The 20,033-nt window shown below is 34.6% G+C and overlaps 1 protein-coding gene across 1 annotated transcript; it reads right to left on the minus strand.

Moving 5' to 3' along the window:
• Positions 1–4,348: 4,348 nt before the first annotated feature.
• LOC139905193 (uncharacterized) lies at positions 4,349–5,514 on the minus strand. Its single transcript, XM_071887781.1, has 2 exons — positions 4,852–5,514; positions 4,349–4,795 (listed from the first exon to the last, which is right to left on the minus strand). Exons 1-2 carry the CDS (start codon positions 5,458–5,460, stop codon positions 4,682–4,684), a joined length of 723 nt encoding a protein of 240 aa, XP_071743882.1. The 5' UTR covers positions 5,461–5,514; the 3' UTR covers positions 4,349–4,681.
• Positions 5,515–20,033: the final 14,519 nt, after the last annotated feature.

Consider the following 20,033-nt stretch of genomic DNA (forward strand, 5'->3'; position numbering starts at 1 on the left):
GGGATTGGCCTGTGGTAGTTTCTTTAACTCTTCCAGTTCCATTTTAGCCCTTTTGGTAGAGCCCTACTTCCTCTCCGAAATTTTGCACTTGCTGACAGCGTAGACAGTAGTCCTAGAGGCACACAACGGCTTGATATTCGCTAATGGAAATTAGTCAATCTGAGTTTAAAAACTATTGATGGTACAATTAGGAAAAAAATATATATATATACCGGCTGGTCCATTAAAATCTAAACACTTACTAATTCAATAATTAATGAAGGTTGAGTAATTTAAATTAATTCATATTTCGATACATATATTAAAGCCTAAACAGTTAGTTAAAAAACAAAACAAATTCGAGATTTCTAGATTTACGTACAAGTCTAGAAAATGAAACTGGAATATGAACGGCGAATTTTCATTCACGCTCTCCAAGCAGTTGAACGTCTTTAAGCCCCCTTTCTAGCCGTTAGCAAGTCTGAAAAATAGGACAGATAAAAGGGCTCTGTCAAAAAGGTCAAACTGCACCTAGAGGAGTTAAAAAAACAGCCCAGGTAAATTCCGTTAAGTCCATGAGGGCCCATGTAAGAGATATCGGGATTTCAGACCATAATATTCAAAGAGCTTTAAGGGTGGGAAGAGCCTCTTGAGGATGGAGATGCCACTTTTGGCCCCAGTAATGAAAGAAACCCCTTTCCTCCGTTGCAAGACTCTTTTGAATGAGTTTTTTTTTATTTCTCTTGAACTCTTTTTTTGTCACTTTTGGCAACCCTATAGCCCTAATGTCAACCCTCTCGACTACACCGTTGGGGTACATGTCGACAGGAAGCCCTGCAGTGTCCTTCATCTAAACACCGAAGCTCTCAAAGCTGATGTCAGCCAGCACTGGTACAACATGCCAGACGATTACATTCTCAACGTGTGAAAAACCTTTCGCCGCTACCTGGAAGCAATAATTACCGCTAAGGGGAGCTAGGTTAATAATAAAGAAAGCTCAGACACACATATATTTTTGTTGAAATTTTATTTTTAATTAATAAAATATATCTTGTTGAAGTTTAAAATTCAAAGTGTTCAGATTTTAATGGACCCATCGGTATTATATATGGACCAGGGTCCCTCATTTTTTTAATATCATAGATATGAGTAAGAAGGTTTTTTTACGACACATGTAGAAGTAAATACTTACACTATTCTTACCATAGATGAAAGTAATATCATGATGAAAGATGTTTGTTTGTTTTTTAGTTGCCAGTTTAATTATGTTTTTTTATTTGCGGAAAGTGTCATCATTATGCTTTTATTCTTAAAAACTGAAAAGACAACAATACAGGGAGCGGGGATCAAATTGTTGCCTACTTTAAACCTTGATAACTTGAAGACGTCATTATCGAATAAAAAACCGGTTACCAAATAGGAAAGCTATTCTCGTCAGCTGACGATACGTAGTTCAGTTAGCATCATACCATCATCATATCAGGAGATAAAGAGCTATAAGTGGAACGAGGAGCTTTCGAGGTCCGCCGTAGTCAAATCTCCAATTCAACGATTGCTTCAACCTTAGGAGTGAATTTACAGACTGTTCAGCGTATCCGTAAGAAGATAGAAGACACCTGGGATGTTGATGCCACCATAAAGAGGGCACCCAAGTAGGAGGGCGCTGACAGGAAGGTCAGGGACACCGACTTTGTCGACAAGGTGAAGAAGATGGTTGAGGATGACCCTACTAGGTCCATGAAGGCCATGGCGAGGCCGGAGACAGGCCCTGGGTGTGGCAACAGGACTCAGCACCCTGCCATGTGTCCAAAATCTCCATGCAGTGGTTAACCGAGAACTGTTATGACGTCGTAACCAAGGATTTGTGGCCTCCTAACTCTCCCGACCTTAATCCTTTGGACTATTTTGTCTGGGGCTATGTCGAGAGACATACCAACAGACATCCCTATAGCACCAAGGCCAGCCTGATGGACTTCATCAAGGAGGTATTCGGCAACATGGACAATGAGATGGTCAGAAGAGCCTGCGGCCGGTTCAGATGCCGTATTGCAGCTGTTATTGATGCCAACAGTGATTATATCAAATGAATGGCTACTCTATACCTATATGCTCGTCATAGTTTTGATTTTCAATAAAAAAGTTAAAAAATGTATATTTTGTATTGTTTTTTTGAGGAAAAATATTTTGGCGACAATTTGATCCCCGCTACCTGTAAGTATAAAATTATCAATAGGATGTGAAAGACGAAGAATAATCTAATAAGAACATTTACTATACTTTTAACCAATCCATACGGGTAGATAGTACTATTTTCATCAACGACAATGACCCGAAACCCGAGGCCAATCCAACAAAGGAAACGCTCAAGAAGAAATAAATTAAAATCTCAACTCCCTACAAAATGTTTTTTATGAACCCCACATTTTCAGAGAATAACATTCAAAGACAATCATTTAAATGCACAAATATACTCTATTCCGTATATTTATTTCATAAATTCCCTCCTTGCTACAACCCCCAAAAAAAAAAAACATAATTACAAAAACCTCCTACTCTTATCTTTGCTTTTACAAATTTAGTAAAATATTTTTACGAATCTTCAAAGTTTTATTTGCATTGTTTTGAATATTTTTTATCTTCTTGTTTATTGTAATGGTGCCATATAAAATTTTCTTTCTACTTTAATTCATGCTTTATTCAAAAATGTTAATATTTTCCGTAAAAACCATAAAATTTTATTTTAAAAAGGTTTTTAAAGGAAAAAAACAACAATAGAAAATATATAAATAAGCGTTTTTGTGTATACCATTCAGCAACTAAATAATATAAAAACAAAGTTCTTGATATTAAAAGTGTTTATTAAAGAAGGCATATGAATAGATCTTAGATTTTTTATTTTTTTAAGGATAGAAAAATAAAAAAATATAATTTAAACTTTTATTTTTTAGAATTATTAGATTAATATGCGGTCAGAAAACCCCTTCCATTGTATAGGGAAAACAAGGAATTCCGTCTTTTTTAAATAACTTCATAAAAAATAACACTTCGGTCATGATTCTGAATGATTAATTGCTTCCACTTGATTTATTTTAACTTTCAATGTAGAAGAGAAGATAATAGTATCCAGAAAAAGTTGCAATTTCATTATAGTTTCAACTTTGTATGACGATCACCATCAAGGACCTTAGAAAATTAAATTTTCTGATACTATCATTACTTTGTCTTAGAAATTGTTATATACATTTCTGAACTTCTTTTGGTAAGATATGATCAATCTTCTAATCACATCAAAATATTCAAATCCAAAGACATTTGTTTTCTGTCGATGGACTCCTTTGGTTATTTTGTGAAGAACAATTACTTTTACAATTCTGTATGAAATAGTTGAAAGGCTCCATGGGAAATATTTAAGATATCTCTCTTTTTGAAAATTTGAATTTAATTACTATTTTATAAAAAATAATTTCCTCTTATTTTTTTTTCATTTTCTCAAATGAACTATTTTCATAGATTTTTCTCAAATGATCTCAATTTTGCATAGAATATTTTTGAGAGAGGAATTTTTTTTTCTATAAAGCGCGGTCCCAAATAGATGTGCGAGGTCTACTGTAACCGCAGTGTCCTTTCTTACGAGCCCCAGCGTATGGACCTGATTTATAATAATTTGATTTTCAACAATATTGTCTTGTTATAAAACATCAAGAATCGAAATTGCTTTCAATATCAAAGTATTTATGTATTTTAATCAAGTTACTCTTTTAATTAAAAATTTCTCACATTCACATCTAAACGTTGCTTATTCGAATTTACAAATCAAATTTATGGATTAACAAATCATATTCACGATCCTTTCATATACAAAGTTGTATAGTAAAACGTAGACTCTCGAGACTCCTGGCCACATGGTTTCTGTCAGAAGGCAGTATGGGATCTTCGCGTATGAGGACAATCCTAAGAGGTTCTTTGCAACTTCCTGATAGTCCTATCCAGTGCCGTATGTCAGGAAGATTTTTCGGTCCGCTTTACAAGGGTGAACGGTTGATTTTCAGTGGTGAACGTGGGATATTTAAACAGGGTAAATGCTACAACATAGATTAAATCTTGCAAGAATATCGTCCAATGGACTGTCTGACCATTATTTTCTTCAGGCAAACATTGGGAAAAATAAAATGAAAAGGAAAAACTCTAGACGGAAAGTCAATGCCGACCTATTCATAAAGGAAGGAGTATAATGGAGTATAAAATGCACGGTGCAAGAATGAGATAAATTTTTTGAACTATACAATTAAGTCAAACAATTTAAACCTCCTTAAATATTTTTAAAATAATAACGGATGAAGATAATGAACGGGAATATAATATACCATGAAACGGTTACATCGACAGAAAATAAATTATGTTCACAAGTCTTGATGTTCTTAACTCGCATGTATACGTGGTGATGTGTTTGAAAAAAATGAAGAAAAAATGCATGTGTTCTTTATCATGATTAGAAGAAGAAGTTTTTCCTCTCTTTCCTTGACGCAAAGGTGTCAATCAAACTGTCCATGTCTTCATGGAGCACCTTGTCCACCATCACCCTGTCCATGGTCAAGAGGGTGAGGGAGGAGAGCCTCTCCTGGTCCATGGTGGTCCTCATGTGGTTCTTGAGCCTTCTGAGACAGGAGAATGACCCCTCCGCCTCACAGCTGCTGATGGGCATTTAGGCCAGGATACCGATCACCTTGTATAGCTCCGGCATCAGGCAGAACACTCCCGAGCTTATTAACTCCGCAGCAATTTGTGACGAAACCATGTCTTCTGTGTCAATATCTGCCTAGAGAAACATAAATTTTAAACATATAATGCAAAATGAAACATTATAATATTAACCTTGAATTGCTGGAAGATTGCATGGTCTGACTGGAGCTGCTCGAGTTCAAGTCTGTAGTGCTTGGCGACACGCTCAATGACACAGGTCTCCACTTCACTGTCATTGACGATTGCAATGAGATCCATTGTGATGTTTGTATCGTCGGTGGCAAATCTGCTCTCAAGCTCTAATACAATCTTATTGATTGCAACATCGAAATGTGTTTCACGGAAGTAGGATTCAGTTGTTCCTTTCCACTTTATTCTCCTTGGAATCTTCACCTCCTTGAATTCCAAATCAATTGAGTCCTCCTGGTCAAATACTGATTTCATCTCACACGACTTCAACTCAGCAAGTTTCCAGATTGATTCAAAGATTTTCTCATTCTTAAGATCTTCAAGAGTCCTAATCACTAGGTTGACGTGTTTCTGGGCCTTTGTTAGGTCAACCTTTCTGCCTTGAAGTTCATCTGACAAGCTAGATGTGTGTCTGAGGAGTGTCTTCAACAGTTCAATGCCGAAAACAAATTCGTGACTAAAGATGCTGTTGAGCAGAGAAGTTGCTGTTGAACTCGACAATGTATCTTTATCTTTTCTCATTATTATGAGGGTCTTCATGATTCTGACCATCCCTAGAGATACAGTGTGTACAGCATCGCAGCGGAGACTCTAGCGGGTAGTAGACTGGTTCTTCAGGGTCATCACCTTGGCATGCTCCTCATCTTTACTTGTTATCTTTACCGACTTGTAGATTGCTGACCTCTTTGGTGATCCTTCAATGAAGTTGTATAAAATTTGTACTGTCCCCATTGTATTTCTCAACAGGGTTATATCTGAGAGAAGATCCTTGACTACAAGATTGAGGACATGGGCGTAGCAGTGAATGTAGACACACAGTGGGGCTGCTTCCTTCCACCTGGCGGCAAGACCCTTCTTGATGCCGGATATGTTGGAGGCACCGTCCGCGGCCAGGGAGACAGTGCGGGCGGGGTTAAGGCCGAGATCATTGATAGCTTCGTGAAGCTTCTCAAACAAATATTTGCCGTCAGTCTGGGTAACTTTTACAAACTTGAGGAAGCTCTCTTTCTTGATGCCTTCACTCGTCAGATATCCCAGTGACAGACTGAACTGCTCCGTGTTTGACATATCTGATGTCTCATCAACAATCACAGAGAACCAGTAGTCATCATCGCCGGCACAAGTCTTGACATCTTCAATTATATTTTCCGTCACTTTGGATGCTATAATCTCTATCAGCTCATTTTGGATGTCAGGTGAAGTCCATTTGGCAAAACCTGCCCCAGCTGAACCTAATTTTTTGACTTCGGCCTCCAGTTTATCTTTGAGAATATGATTGTCGTCTGAACGCAGGGACAAAAGCTCCAAGAAGTTTCCTCGATTGTTTTCATTAGATTCCATCAACTTTTCTCTTATTTCGGAATCGCCCCTAAAAGCCAATCCTTCCTTTGCGAGGAACCCAACAGTTTGGAAAAGATACCTCAAATAAGCTCGCCACTTCACGACTTCCTCAGCATGTTGAGACTGAACATGGCCGAGAACCGAGGTATTCTTTCTCTTTGATGTGAGGAAATTGATCCACTTTTCCATCGACAGTTTGTGTTTTTTGTTGTTAGAATGAACTTTCAACGAGGAACTGTTTTTCCATGTTTTGAACTCAAATTTCCCAAGGTTGGGAATGGAAAATTTGCAACAGGCGAAACACTTGGCTGACTTTTCAACCTCGTCATATTCTAGCAACGGGAACTTACGGAACCAATCATATTGAAAGTCTCTGGAGTATTTGTCATCTATCTGAGGACTGTATGTTTATAACTTGGGCTGTAGAGGATGATCTCTCTCGACTTTAGGCACAGTTTCCCACTCAGTCTCCACTCTGGTTCTGGTCTGGATGCCCTTCCGCTTTGGCTCCCGCCCGGTAAGTATCGGGTCACCCAGCTGGCTTGTGAAGACGACAGGGTACTCTGGGCCTCCGTCCACAAACTCAATCTCCTCAGTCTTGCTCTTCTCACCTTTCTGGACATTGTCGCTAGTCTCAGAGTCCTCTGCAGTGGGAATATTGTTGTTGTTGACTACAGAGAGCTGCTCGGGACAGAAGATTGGTCAAATATGTAATTTTATTATAATGACTCAGTACTATTATGAGTTGGTCATAAGTTACATATATATAATAGATTTTAATAATTAATTATGACTTAATTCATCTATATTTACATACCTATATGATTGGTGGATGGTTGAGTAAGGTTGTTTTTTTTTGGTCCGCTGAAGCGGACAAAGCGCAATACTGACGTACGGCCCTTGTCCTATCTGCCACAGAGAAGTCGTTGGCGAGGCGATTTATGTCCATAATCCTCACCACCTCAAGTTTTGCATCTAGGAGATCTGAGATTCCCTACCTTTAGGCTTCTTTCTCACTCATGATGACGAGATGACGAAACGTTTATTTTATTTTGTCTATACAATTAAAAAGGTTTAACCACAATGTCGTAAAATAATCACTAAACCTTCCTAATTATTGAGAAAATGAACATTACTTAAACGTCCACGTTTCGTTGCCAAACGCAGTATCTTTTCAATATTAGATATCCTCTTCTATTGAGTATAAAAAAATACATAAGGCTGATTACTGATGAAAATATTTGATTTTTTGTGAAACCACATATAATCGAGGAGCATTTATGAAACTTAAGAATATCAATTTTTGAATAAACAATTTTTTTTTCTTCCACGTTGATTGAAAAAACTTCGAAAAATATATAAATTTGGTACCAAGATATGCAAATTTTTTCAATGTTCTTTTATTAAATACAGCAACAGTGAATCATAAAACCGATTATTGTAATTCAAAATTGAGTAAAAGCTTTAATTTAAACTAAAAAATTGTTATTTTATAAAAACTGAATAAATTAGCACTTTTATGAATTTCATCCAATTGCTAATTTATTCATACTTAAGACCTCAAAACTTAGAGTTGGACCGAGCTTTGGATCCAGTATTTAATTTTTAAGTAAAACTAATATCAATAATGCTAAATATCAAATTTAGTTACATCTGTTTGCTCGAGAAAATTCCCCGTTGAAACTTTCTGCTTGACTATGTAACCGTATGATTAACCTCAGGAACTTTAAATGTATATTTTAAATTAAAGATAGCAGTGTAATTCAGTTCAGCAAGTTATTATCATTTTCAAATTAAAGGCGCGGTACGTTTTGAAGTCTGATTGATAATTTTTCTTTTTCGTTGTAAAATTGATTTTAATGACTTACTGCGACAACGATGGCCGCTTTTAAGAGAAACGAAGGATTTTCTTTAAAGAAAACTAATTAGTCCGGATTTTGGGCTAAGAATTCTAATAGTTTCGTCTGGTATATATAAAGATGCCATTTTAGTAAAGAAAAAAGAGCGTGAAGAAAAGGGGCGAGTGAGACATATGATACTAATGAATTATGACCCATCAGTTGTCTATTATATGATTTCGAGGGAGAAAATGTAATACTTATATAAGAAAGGAGAATCTTCTACATTTAAAGTAGTATTAGGGCAGGGAAAATATAATAATTATAATTAAATTCCTATATCTTATTTTATTAATTTTCCGTTAGTGAAGATTCTCTTGGAGAAAAAATAAATTTTTATTATATAATAATAAGAACAATATGACCTTAAGATTTCAACAAGATATAATTGGCCATTCTTAAAGTTTTGGCGAGGTTGCGTGTATTATATAGAATATAAGGTCTCCAGTCCTCAGATCAAAAAAAATAAAAAATAAGAATTCAATAAAGGAAAATGAAAAATAAAGGAACGTTTTTTAATCAAGTTTCAGTGAATTAAATTCACTGAAACTTAATTAAAAGTTGCTAAATAAATCCTAAGCTGGGCATTTTCAAATGAATAAAGAACTACATTCAATCAAATATAATGTTCCAGGGGCATACTGAAAAGTAGTGCCTATAAATGTAGATGCATAGGAGTAAGAAGCATTTTCATAAATCTTGTGGTAAATAATATCTCAGTTCACTATTGGAGGCTTAACTATTTTTAAAACAATTTACACCAAAGATAGGTGTGAAGACATTCTTTGAATTAAGAGGTGAACACCACGACGACTTATTAATTAATGCACAAAAAGAAAAAATGAGCATACTCAACAACCGTTTTTCCTTTTCTAATTTCCAACCATAGTTTTTCATTACAAAAATGACATCCTTAGTCTACATATATTTTACATAATATGAACTCCTAGAACGGGAAAATATCTATACAAAGCATATCTCTGGATTACTCAATATCTGGATAGGATTATTCACTATTAAAAATCAAACATCCTCTCTAATACAATTTTATTCCTTTGATTAAATTATTCACAAAACTTTGATACTTTGCTTATTATCGTGCGGGGACACATAACCGAAAAACCTTATTGCCGAAAGTCACTTTACTAAAATCCATTTTGCCGAATGGATAGTTTGCCGACGGATCATTTTTTTAAATGACTACATTGCTGAATAAAATAATAAATATATTTGATGATGATTCATGCTCCAATACTATGTAATTGTGATTCCCATTTATGTTACTCCAAAATTAAATGATAAATTTTTTAATTCTTTATCACAAATTGGAATATAATTAAGTATTCATTAATTAATAATTAATTGAGTCCTTTAATTATGAGGATGCTTCAAAAGTTGATTCGAACTGCAATTAGAACCGTTGTATCAAAAAACATGTCAACCGCCAAGTAAATAAATTAATTAATTCGAAAGAGAAAATATGTTTAAAGAAGAGAGGGAGTCGAGTGAGGATTAATCAATGACTCAATGAGTATCGATTGAGATTCAATAGAAAATACGAATGAAAAATAATCTGGATGGAATTTGTTGGAGCTCTTATGTACCTGATCAAGTCCTGATGGACACTCTTCTATCTCGAGGTCATCTGAGTCTCAATAATTCGCAAGATGTGTTTTTCATTTAAGTAGAATCCAACTTACACTAAACAAGAAGCACAAGTAATAACTAATTATTACTTAGTATATTTACCAAGATTTTTCTATCTTTTCATACAAGTTGTTGTCCGTCCCTAAGCTTCAGCAACAAATGAAAAGTTGGATCATCAAAAAATATATCAACTAAAGACATATTCATATTTCCAGACTAGTTTCCAATGCTAAACCCAACATTTTCCTCTTTTCAATCATCATAGTCTATCCGAACTGACTCAATACATTTATATCTTTATAAAGTATTCAGATCTATTATGAAATACACCTTACGAAATAAAAACATTACTCTTTTTTTGGTTATTTAAAAAAAAAAAATTCCTTACTCCAGGGCCTCTCAAACTGTTGTGGAACCCCTAAGAAGGGTGGAGTATCCTTAAGGGAAGGGGATATTGCAATTATAAAAATTGTTATACATTTCTCATAAGTACTTAGTTACTCTGAGTCCGAAATCCAACATTATTACGGTATATTCCCTAATAATCAATAGCTGTTGAAACTAAATTATGCCAACAAATGATAAATCTACCCAATTTATTTCTATAACTTTTTTAAATGCAATGAAGGCAAAAAAGCCCTTAACAAAATATTATATTTAACAGAAATAATGCATAACGATTAATAAATCTTAAAACGTATGAAAATTCCAAGCAATGTTTCTTAAATGTTCTATCTTTTCGTCTGGATTATAATTAAGAGTTATGTTATTTATACTTGAATATTTTTGGATATCGGTATTATTCCACTCCTGTCTAAATCACTTTTTTTTTCTTGCTAGGATCTCTTCCTTCTAAGAGCGTTGGGAAAACTTTTTACATTATTAATCGTTCGAATTGTCATAGCTTGAGTCCTTTCGTACGTATTCCAAATTTCAATAGGAAATGACGGCTGTACTCTCCGTCGGTTTTATCTACAACCTTGTTCTCCTCCAATGGAATTGGTTTGAAAGTAGAAACCAAATTCTTGCGGTATATCATCCTCGTTGGTGATTTCTACAATTGATTATTCCAGATTGAATCCAACTTTATGGAGCATTACAGTTTTTCTCGCTTACGTCTCTCATATCCTCGAGCTCTCCTCGACCCAACCTTTGAGTGCCTCTTCAAATCCTCTCTGTGGTTTGCGTCTCCAGAGCCAACCTCCTCTTCTTCTGAAACATCCTTGATCGTACCGAAGTAAAAATCAGAAATCCCTACTCTTCCCTGATCTGATGTCAACTGTTATGCTTGTATCTTCCATCCATGAGTCTTTTCAAATACAAATAATCCATGATGTCGAATTATAATTGATAAAAGATATATTACGGTTATTACTTATAGTCACTTCTACCATTCGATATATCGAATCACTGACGTGTTTATTTATTATTTAATTTATTTAAAGTACAACAACTGTACAAGATTCGAACTGCAGACCCTAAAAAGGTGCATCCTACATGCTACTGTGTTGAGTTTAAATTAATAAATATTTTTGAAGCATCCCCATATAATTAATCAATTAATTATAAATTAATGAACACTTAATTATATTGCAATTTGCGAGAAAGAATTTATCATTTAATTTTGGAGTAACATGAATTGGAATCATAATTACATAGTATTGGAGCATGAATCATCATCAAATATATTTATTATTTTATTGGGCAATGCGGTCTATTCGGCAAACTGTTCGTTCGGCAAAAAGTCAGTTCGTCCAAATGTCCGTTCGTCCAAATAGCTTTCGGCAATGTGTCCTAAAACCTCTTATTGAATATAGTTAAGTAATTTTTCAATAATGAACGTTGTTATACAATTGTTGCAAAAGATTAGTGAGCGGCGCTCAACTGAGTGCCACTCAAAACTCTTGTGGGAGCTAATTGTTTTAATTAACGAGGTAAAACAGAAACTCGCTTATCTTAGTAGAAGGGTGATAAAATTGCTCGAATTTGGGCTCATTTACATAAGTTTGTATTATTTTTTTCTGTTTCTACCTATTTTATGAGATAACATCAAAAAATTCAAGAGGTTAAGAATAATTTTATAGATTGAAAGAATAGATGGTTAAAGTCATGTCTCTAGATATTGTTCTGAATTGTTGTGTACCTCCAGATCCCAACCCAATCACTGCCCATATTTAAAAACAACTAAGGAATTAAATTGATATTAATAGGAACTAAGAAAGAATGATCAGTTCTAAGTAGTGATGTGATGATTAAAAAAGAATCGTGATGCCGATGCGATTCTAGTAAATATTTTGTTATGCCGATTCCAGAAATAAAATTCAAAAATCCATTTCTTTTCACTAAAAATTATTTTTTTTGGAGAAATTCAGTTTCGCACTCGCTGACGGAGTAGACGGTGGTTTTGTACACACCCAAATGCTTGAAATGCGTGAATGGAAATTCGTCGACCACGTTTAAGTGCCATTTGTGCGTAAGCTAGAGAGCTCAGGTTTGTTTTGCTCTGTAACTAATTGTTCATGCTTTAATATATTAAATATGAATTAATTTCAATAACTCAACCTTCATTAATTATTGAATGAATAAGTGTTCAGATTTCAACTTATTTCTTCGTTTGCTTATCAAAAATAATTAATTATGAAATAGCAATGACGTATCAAGTGAGATGAGGTAATCGATAGCGGATAACAAAATGCATAGTGTATTTTTGTGTTATGGAAGTAACACCGTGCTAATTATTATTCCATGAAATGTGCAGACAATTTTTCATAAAAATATGTATATTTTCATTGAATTTCAAGCAATCAATTTCCTTGTATTAAACTTGTTTTTTTTCTTCTACACTTAAAACATTTACGATAAATATAAGTACATATTATATAGTATACAATATGCCAAGGATACTAGTACAAAAACTTGGAAAAACATCAAACTATACAGATAAGTATTATGTCACTTGCTTTAAAGTATGTATAATAAAAATGCCCGCATATTTTAACGATCATTTTAAATAATATGTTCTTATTAAAATAATAAACTAATCTTTTTAAGCAATTCATTCAAAAATACTTACTTGTCATATATATGCATTGGTAGACCTATATAAAATATGAAATTAATAATATTTTCTTGTTGGCAAGCTGAAACATGTTTTTTATTTTTCAAAGATGATATCATTATTCTTGAAAGGAGAAAATCTACAGCAATAATTAGTGTCTGAAAGTCCACTTAGGATTGGTTGATGATTTATAAGTAGTCATGCAAATCATAAGCATTTTCGATACGAAAAACAAAAGAAAAAATAAACATGAAACTATGACAATGTGAAGACTTTTTTAGTGGAAAGCTGAGCTATTATGATGTATATTAGATTAGCTACAAGTACTTATAAGAGAAATAAACTAAACACATATCAGTGACGTCCCCCCACAATGAAGATATTTTGCCTTTTTGCTAGACTTTTTTTTTGGTCAGGTTGAAAATTTTTTACTGGAGCAAAAGATTTAATACTTGAAATTGTTTTCTAAAAAATGTTACTTTTTTTGAGTAGCTATGGCTCTTTAAAATTGTTTTTCAAAAAATTTAATTTTTTGTTATGAAAAGCTATAGATTTTTTGATATATTGTTCCAAAAAAATTATATTTGAACTTAAATTTTTTACTATTTTCCAAAAAATTTAATTTTTGATGAATAGCTCAAAATTTTCGAAATATTGTTCCAAAAAATTTTATATTTTGAATTTTTTTTTCCAAAATTAATTTTTTTGGAATAGCTGGAGATTTTTTTTGTAATTTGTTTGAGAAAATTTTAATATTTGGATTTTTCTGGAAAAAAAATTCTGAAAACCAAATAAAAAAATCTATAATGATGCGGGCACCCCTACAAACTTCACTCCGTTTCTATCATATACAAAGGAAGGAATTACTGGCATAAAATCTACTCTGAGTCCATCGAGAACTTGCATTTATGAGACCCTCCCCTCCTAATAAATCCTCAGCGGTTACTCTCGTCATGCATGAGCACACACACTAAACATAGAAGAATATAAAAAATATTTTGCAATCCTATTATTATAGGTATACATGAACTCGTATCCTTGAAAGCATTTGTTTTGTTTTTTCACGATACATTTGTTTCGTTTGTGAACAGACTCACACTCTAAGCATACACTATTTAATTTGGTAGTTAATGCTTCTCGGTTAAGTTCATTTAATGGAAGACAAACATGTCAAGCCATTGTAATGAATACATAATATCTTTTATTTTTGTGTAATGTAGAGAGTGGTCCATTATAACTTTAACTTCAACAAGATATAATTTGTTAATTAACTCTATAATTTCAACTAAATTAAATCTATAAATAGATGTATATCTGATCACTTCTAATCATTCATTTAGCTACCCTAAGCAGCAATGATGGCTTTTGGGTGGTAGCAGAAGGCCTGTCAACCAGTTGCGAATGTAGTCCTCTGTCATGACGCCACAGTGCTGACTGAGAGTGGCATTGAGGGACTCAATGTTTGGATAACGGACATTGTAGGCCTTCTCTTCGACTTGCAGTCAAAAGGTGTAATCCAGGGGGTAAATAGTGTCATTCAAACGAGTCTTGCAACCGAGGATATGGGATTATTTCATTTATGGTATCAAAAGTGGTCTCTCCAACCTCAAAAGGCTCTTTCTACATCCTTTTTATATAGCTCTCTGGCAGTCTGGTGTGAACTCCCGATATCTCTAGCATGTACAATCATGATGAAGGGATTGTTCTGGGATATTTTCTTTAACTCATCCAGTTCTAGTTTAGCCTTTTTGATAGAAACCTTCTTCCTTTCCAACGTTTTGCACTTTCTGATAGCGTAGAGTGTTGTCCTGGAGACATACAACTACTTGGTGTCACGAATGGAAATAAGTCGATCTGAGTAAAATACTAATTGACATTCATAATACAGAAGTCGGAGTCAGGTATTTATGTAGTGACTCTGGGGCGTCTGAAGGATTATAAATATGTATGAAAGAACACACCACGTAGAATTACTAACTTAAAGTGACTGTGTTTCAACAAAGTTATCATATAACATATAAAAGAGTCTTTGTCAATTACAACCCATTAATTTATCTGTAAAATAAAGAAATTAGTTACATGCAAATATATTAATTAGGTAAAACGAAATATGAATTAAATTAAACTTTATAATTTTAGATGCAGATTCTTATCACTGAGAGTTGTCCTTGTATATAGCAAGAATATGCCTATCTCCAAAAGCTGGTTTCAAGTGTTCGATTGATACAAAGTCGGTTCGATGTCCCATTTCCAAACTAAAGGTTCTGTTTGACTTAAACATGACTTTAATAGGGCCCAAATATGTAGGAGCCAGGGATGGTTTCATCGGCTTATTTATGACCAAAACATAATCCAACTTCTTAAGAGCTTTCAACGCGGCCCTCACTCTCACCGTAGGCTCGGGCATAACTCTTGGTTGGAGTATGCTTCATCTCCTTAACGCTCTGAAACAAGCTCTTATCGTTGGGCGCACCAATGCATTTGGTCAACGATAACGGTACCCTCGTAGCTAAAACGTAGTGTATTGTAGAAAATGTTACTCTCGGAATAGCTGGGATGGCAGGACAAAGCCCGACGTCATGAAAGGAAGAGCGTCTACCCAAGATTAACCTTCCTGGTTCATTCTTGAAGCGAGATAATTCTTCAAAGTCCTGTGAAACATCTCAATAATGCCGTTGGACTAAGGGTGATACGAGGTAGTGAATAGACTACTCGAACCAAAGAGTTGTCCCAAGCGTTTCCATAGGGAACCAGTAAATTGAGCTTCCCGATCTGAGTGTATGGTCTGAAGGAATTCGAATCTCGCTAACCATTCCGCAAAAAAGGCACTCACTATATTTCTGCTTTAGTGTCTTGTAAAGGATGTGCTTGGATATAGCAATCCAAACTCCGACTATTAGACAATACTTTGTTAGGTACAAGTTCCTCGAAGAAGGGAAATCCCTCGGCTGTGACCGATGTTAAGAGCCTAGATAATGTGTCCGCCACAAAATTGGACTTACTTCACCGGACTTGTGAAGGATCTTACAGTGAAACTCTGCTATTAATGCAAAGTATCTGAATTGCCTCGAAGTCCCGGATGGATTACAAGACTCCAGAGTTTATACCAACTACTTGCAATCAGTAAATATTGTGAATTTAACCCCTTCTAAGGACCAACGAAAGTGAAATAACGCTTCCTCAAAAGCCAGGAGGTCCCTGTCGAATGCAAAATAATTCTGTTTTGCTGGGGGGAGGGATTTGGACCAAAAGGCTAACTGAGTCCACACACCATCAATTTACTGCTCAAGTGACACACCCACACCGTTCAACAAAGCGTTGGTTGTAAACGCTAGAAGAGCACTTTCGACACGAAAAGCTAATAAGGTCCGCTTTAACAAAGCAATCTTTATTTTCTGAAAGGCCTCATCAAGCTCTGCTTCCCAATATAATTTTGCTTGCTTGCACAACAATGGATGCAGTTTACCTGTGTATTGTGCCAGATTGGGAACAAATCTGGAATAATATTGCACCATACCGAGGAAGCTTGGATTTCCTTTTCGAGACTTAAGAGGAAGAAGATCCCTTATGGATTTTAACCGATCATTTAGCGGAGAAATTCCCTTTGCTGTCACTCTATGTTCAAGGAAATTCATGCAGGTTTTCCCCTTTCACACTTCTCCCCGGAGAGGCGAAGTCCGGCCTCCTGCAGTTTTGACAGCAGTTTGAACAGTAGCTATAAAGGGCAATGGGATCTGGCACACATTCTTGTCTTGACTCCATACTTCATATGCTGTCTACAAATTCTTTTTTCTCTATTAATTCCTCTATTTTTCTTATTAATAACAGTTGATACGCGTAGTAGGGGTTTGTCAGACTGGCCACGGAATATGAATTAGATGAATCCTTAAGACCTTCACATTATTCGACCAAGTCTTCCGGATCCAGCTTGACTATTGTACGAGCCATAGGCCAGTGGGAGGTTGGAACAGATCTAACGAGAACCTCCTTACTTAGAGTCCCTAACAGGTTAGAAACGAACAATGGGTCCAATACGCGATTAAAAGTCGCAAGAACATTCTCGGACGACATCGATTCGTCTGTAAGAATATCAATGCTCTTCTTACACGTTCTTTAGGTGAAATGCCCCTTGTTTCAGTACTTTCAATTATAAATTTTCATACAAAGAAGTCAAATCCACAGGAGGTACATCTCTTAGGATATGCGAAGGTAGCACATATACAAGAATGTTTAGCTTCTCAGAAAACTTTTTTACCTTATCGGATTTGAAAATTTACTCCGCCCTCAAGATCCAGGTCTACAGATACTCTTCTTCGAACTTTGGAAGTCGTACGGTGTGCGCTTCACTGGATGGAGGACTGCGCTCGGAAATCGCAAGGCAATTACGCCCAGAAGAAAAGTCATTTGAACGGGGAGACGGCATTTTGTAGTTAAAATTGGGGTCACCAATGAAGGAACACGCCACGAATATTTACTAAATTGAACTGAAAGTAAATAGAATCTTAACCTGTCTTGTCTTAAAAGTCCTATATGTATATATTTTTTCATAGAAAAAAAAAAAAATTGAAAAATCCATAGCCATTCGCCAAATTTAAAATAATTACATTTCTTTTATTGAATTTTTTGGAATCAAAAGTTAAAAATCTATAAGTATTCACAGATAATTAAATTGCTAAAAATAAACATGCAAAAATGAAATTTCAAATATTAAATTTATCCGAAAAAAAGTTCCAAAATCAAATTTTTTGGATAAAAATTTGCAAAATTAAATTTTTTGGATACAAATTTCAAAAAATTAAATTTAGAATGTTCAATTTTTTTTACTTATTTGTGGAAAAATTGTATTTTTAACGATTATTTAAAATATTAAAGAATCAGCATCGGTCTTTTTTACCAGAATTGCATCGGAATCGGAATTTTTTCATGAAATCCTCCCATCACTAATTCATATACTATCAATAAAAGAGTACAGTACCAATCGCTCCTTTATTTTGAACATTAATAAAGCTACAACCACTAAGACAAATTACAATTTTATAGTATAATGTGGATTAAATTTTTCAATAAATTAATATTTTTGTAAAGTCGTTCTCCAAATATTGGATAAAAACTATTTTGTTGCGTCATTATTTTATAAATAATGCAGTAATTTTTTCGTTATTTCCCCGTAGCTGATATAATTTGAATCTATAATTTGCTATCACTTAATATTATTTTATCATAATTCAAAACTCCCTAATTGAGAAGAAATTTGAGATATTGTAACACTAAGTGCAAAGGGCTTTCTTGCAACAACTGTTCCAAATTTCCTTTGTATTGGATTTCTTCTTTTAATATATTTATGCTTTAGGGAAGGGTTCTTAAGATGAATATGAATGTTTTTAATCTATATTCTCATTTATATTACTTATCAATGACCTAAAATACATATATAAAAATTCATTGTAATACATTGAAATTTAATAATAAATACCATAGCATGGAAAGTTTAGACATTAATTCATTAAAATACAATAGAGTGTCCATGTTTTTTTATTATCTTTAAATTGACTCAAACAATACCGAGTAGTCCATTAAATTCTGAAAATTTTGAATTTGAAACAGGATATTATTCATTAATTTATAGGATAGAATTTAAAAAAAAAAAAATAATACTATAAATTGATGTATGTCTGTGCTCTCTTAGTCATTAATATAGACTCCCTTGGTGAAAATGATGGCTTCCAGGCGGCGTTATAAGGCCTGCTACTGGCTGCATATGTAGTTCTCTGCCATTGCGTCCCAGTGGTAGCTGGCAGTGGCTTTGAGGGCCTCAATCTTTGGATGAAGGACACTGCAGGCCCTCCCTTCGACATGCACCCAAAGAAATCAAAAGACTCATTCAAAACTTTTTCAAAAGAGTCTTGGAACGGAAAAGATGAGTTTCTTTCATTGTTGGTATAAAAAGTGGCCTCTCCACTATCTTTACACATACTTTTTTTGATAGCTCTCTGGACAGTCTGGTGTGAAAACCCGTGATCTCTTGTATGGGCCCTCAAAGACTTGAGGGGATTAGTCTGGGCTGTTTTCTTTAACTCCTCCGGGTCCAGTTTGACCCTTTTGACAGAACCCTTCTTTTTTTAAAACGTTTCAGACTTACTGACGGCGTAGATGGTGGTCTTGGAGACGCCCAACTTCTTGGGGTGTACCATTGGGAATTTTTCCATAAGTTTCAAGTGCAATTTTCTTGACTTTTACTTAAGCTAGATAGCTCAAGTTTGTTCTATTATCTGACTAATTGCTTATGCATAATATAACGAAATATGAATTAATTTCAATTACTCAACCTTAATAAATTATTGAATTAGTATGTTGAGTTCCCAAAAGTACGGAAAGTTGTCTCTCAGGAAGGCCTAGTTCTTAGCAGTGGGATGATTTCGACCTCCGTTTTGAGAGAAAACAAAGTTGTTCCATAACTTTTTTCTGGGAAAACTCTTTTTAACTCTCTTTTCCAGAAGTTCGATTAAGCATCTGTATTAAGCCGCTCTTTCCGCTACGCAATAATGGGAGGACTTTATCCTCACTGAAGTTGAGACATTGCCTGGATTTACGGTTGCGATGTAGCGGCTGTTTTGTGGCATCAACAGTGAAAATATTTTCATATGAAAAGATCAAAACTTTGGCCCAATTTTGTTTGCCTTTAGGAAATGTTTAATCTTCTTTACTCTTTCCCAGCGTATCAGTTTGCTACTCCAAGTCCAACAAGGACTTACACCTTTAACCTTCGAGTAATTCCCCATTGTTACTGTTTTTCTTTCATGAGCAAAGGCACTAGTTATTAATTACAACTTAGATGTTCTGTCTTCAAGAGTCAAATAATAATGACAACAGCTTTGGAAAATAAAAATCTTACAGAAGGTACCCGTTTGCAGGGTTGAATAGATGCAAAGAATGAAGGTAGAAGAAAAAAGAAGGACAGATGGATATAGAAGGAGACACAAAGAGAACAAAAGGAGGGGAGAGACAAAGATAAGAATATTAATACAGAAAGACAGGAGGGGAAACATTTTTTTCCATTTATATTTAGAGTTTAAAATCAGCCCCTTAATAATATCAGAGGCCCCAAAAAATATCATTGGAACATGATCGATTATTTTATAAGTCTTTTTGCTACATCGCAGACTGATATATTCTACAGTTTT

Source organism: Lepeophtheirus salmonis, chromosome 4, assembly GCF_016086655.4.
Source record: "Lepeophtheirus salmonis chromosome 4, UVic_Lsal_1.4, whole genome shotgun sequence".
NCBI classification, from domain to species: domain Eukaryota; kingdom Metazoa; phylum Arthropoda; class Copepoda; order Siphonostomatoida; family Caligidae; genus Lepeophtheirus; species Lepeophtheirus salmonis.

What these genes read in the sequence shown, in the direction of transcription:
- LOC139905193 (XM_071887781.1), bottom strand. Translation starts at nt 5,460, where the DNA reads ATGGTCAGAATCATGAAGACCCTCATAATAATGAGAAAAGATAAAGAT. An exon ending in CAATCTTCCAGCAATTCAAG is followed by an intron (nt 4,796 to 4,851) that starts GTTAATATTATA and finishes ATGTTTCTCTAG; the next exon opens with GCAGATATTGACACAGAAGA.